Raw genomic sequence first — 2,164 nt, forward strand, 5'->3', positions numbered from 1 at the left:
AGCAGTCCAGTGCAAGCCAGAGAAGCCAAGCAAGAGGCAGGTCAGTCAATCTGTTCCGGGTCCCCAAATCCAAAACATTCAATCCTAAACAGGTGTTGCAGAAACTATCAGGCTGTTTCCCAAAGTTGCTCCTGCAACACTTACTGTTGCAGCCAGAGGCGTTCCTAGGCAAACCTGAGCCCTGGGCAAAACCTGAGTTTGGTGCCCCCCCCCCATGGGCCGCTTTCCTCTCCAGCCGGGGAGCAGGTCGCGCCCTCCGTGCCTGGGCAGGCCCCTCCCCTCCTCCCGGCTCTAACGCACATGTCGCCTTTCCGGGCCGGCGGCGGCATGTGGGGGACCCCCGAGGGTGGCGGCTGCCCTGCCGGCTGGCGGCTGCTGCTCCAGGGCGGCCTCCCCGGGTGGGGGGGGGCGAATCCGTCCCTGGCCCGGAGAGGAAAGCAGGAAGCTTAGGGAAAGGAGAGGTCGCAGCGGCTGGCGGCGGCATGTGGGGGATCCCTGGGGGCGGTGGCTGCCCTGCCGGCTGGCTGCTGCTGCTCCGGGGCGGCCTGCCCGGGCGCTGGGGGGAACCCAGTCCCCGGCTCGGAGAGGAAAGCGGGCGGCAGAGGGAGAGGAGAGGCCGTGGCGGCTGGCAGCGGCATGTGGGGGACCCCTGGGGGCGGGGGCGGCCCTGCCGGCTGGCAGCTGCTGGTCCAGGGCGGCCTGCCCAGGCGCGGGGGGTGACCCGGTCCACGGCCGGAGAGGAAAGCAGGCGGCAGAGGGAGAGGGCTGGGTGGGCTGGAGCCGCCTTATCAGATGGCGGCTACTGCTCTGGGGCGGCCTGTCCGGATGCGTGGCGGAGAGGAAAGCGGGCGGCAGAGGGAGATGAGAGGCCGCAGCAGCCGGCGGCGGCATGCGGAGGACCCCTGGGACGGGGGCGGCTGTGGCTGCCCTGCCGGCTGCTGCTCCGGGGCGGCCTGCCCGGGTGCATGGGAGCGACCCAGTCCCCAGCCCAGAGAGGAAAGCGGGCGGCAGAGGGAGAGAAGTGGCTGCTGCAGCCAGCGGCGGCATGTGAGGGACCCCTGGGGGCGGTGCCTGCTGCTCCGGGGCGACCTGCCCAGGCGCGGGGTGACCTGGTCCCCGGCCCGGAGAGGAAAGCGGGTGGCAGAGGGCAAGGCTAGGCCTCCGCGGCCGGCGGCAGCATGTGGAAGACCCCTGGGGCAGCCGCTGCCCTGCCGGCTGGCGGCTGCTGCTCCGAGTTGCGAGTGGTGGAAGTTGCGCTTGCGGCGGGCCAACAGGGGCTGGGCTGGGCAGGCTCAAGCTGGGGAAGATGGGCGGGACCGGGACTGCAGAGGAGGCGGAGGTGGAGCTCTCTTCCCCATGTGACTCACTCACAACGTCATCAGTGAGTGACCTGCAGCCTGCTGGCTGCTCGGGTGACTTGACCAGGCCAGCCACCGTCCGAAGTGGGCGGGGCCGGTCAGACATTTTGTCGCCCCTCACGTGACCTGCAATTCCGTCGCCCAAGGCAGCTGCCCACTCTGCCCAATGGGCGGTCCGCCTCTGGTTGCAGCTGCCTCTTATATGTCTTCATTTCTGCTCAGTCTGAATCCTGAGCTGACACACAACTGTCCATTTGGCATCTCTGGGCCTCCAAATAGGCATGGAGTGCCTGATGGCCATGATGTCTGAACTGCCTCACGTAAACAGGTGAGCTGGGAGGACTGTTTGCCCTGTCCTTCTGCTCTTGGCTTTGGCCAGCACTGTTTCCCACCTGTGTTACTTCTGGCTGCTCATTGGACTCAAACATCTGTGATTCTGGAGATTCAGACAGGTGAGACTCTGATGAAGCTGGGTCATCATGCCAGTACTCCCAGTGGTGGGATTCAAATAATTTAAAAACCAGTTCTGAACTTCCAGTGGTGGGATTCACGTGGCATTTTTGGGTGGGTGGGTGGGAGTCGGAAGGCCTCTGTCAGGCCCCCAAGGGCCGAGGTGGTGTTCTGGGCTGAGAGGGGAAAAGGGATGGACTCTGTAGGACCCCAAAAGGCCCAGCTGGCCTTTTTGGATGGGTGGGGGGAGAAGGAAGGGCTCTGTCAGGCACCAAAAACCTGGCTAGCCTATAGGGGTGGGCTGGAGAAATGAGAAGGCCACTGTCGGCCCCTCAGCTTGCCTTTTGGGGTGGGGA

At 65.6% G+C, this 2,164-nt stretch overlaps 1 protein-coding gene across 1 annotated transcript; it reads right to left on the bottom strand.

Moving 5' to 3' along the window:
• Positions 1–291: 291 nt before the first annotated feature.
• LOC125433324 (basic salivary proline-rich protein 1-like) lies at positions 292–1,464 on the bottom strand. Its single transcript, XM_048497827.1, has one exon. It carries the CDS (start codon positions 1,462–1,464, stop codon positions 292–294), a length of 1,173 nt encoding a protein of 390 aa, XP_048353784.1.
• Between the last annotated feature and the right edge of the window lie 700 nt (positions 1,465–2,164).

Source organism: Sphaerodactylus townsendi, linkage group LG05, assembly GCF_021028975.2.
Source record: "Sphaerodactylus townsendi isolate TG3544 linkage group LG05, MPM_Stown_v2.3, whole genome shotgun sequence".
In the NCBI taxonomy this organism is placed as follows: Eukaryota; Metazoa; Chordata; class Lepidosauria; order Squamata; family Sphaerodactylidae; genus Sphaerodactylus; species Sphaerodactylus townsendi.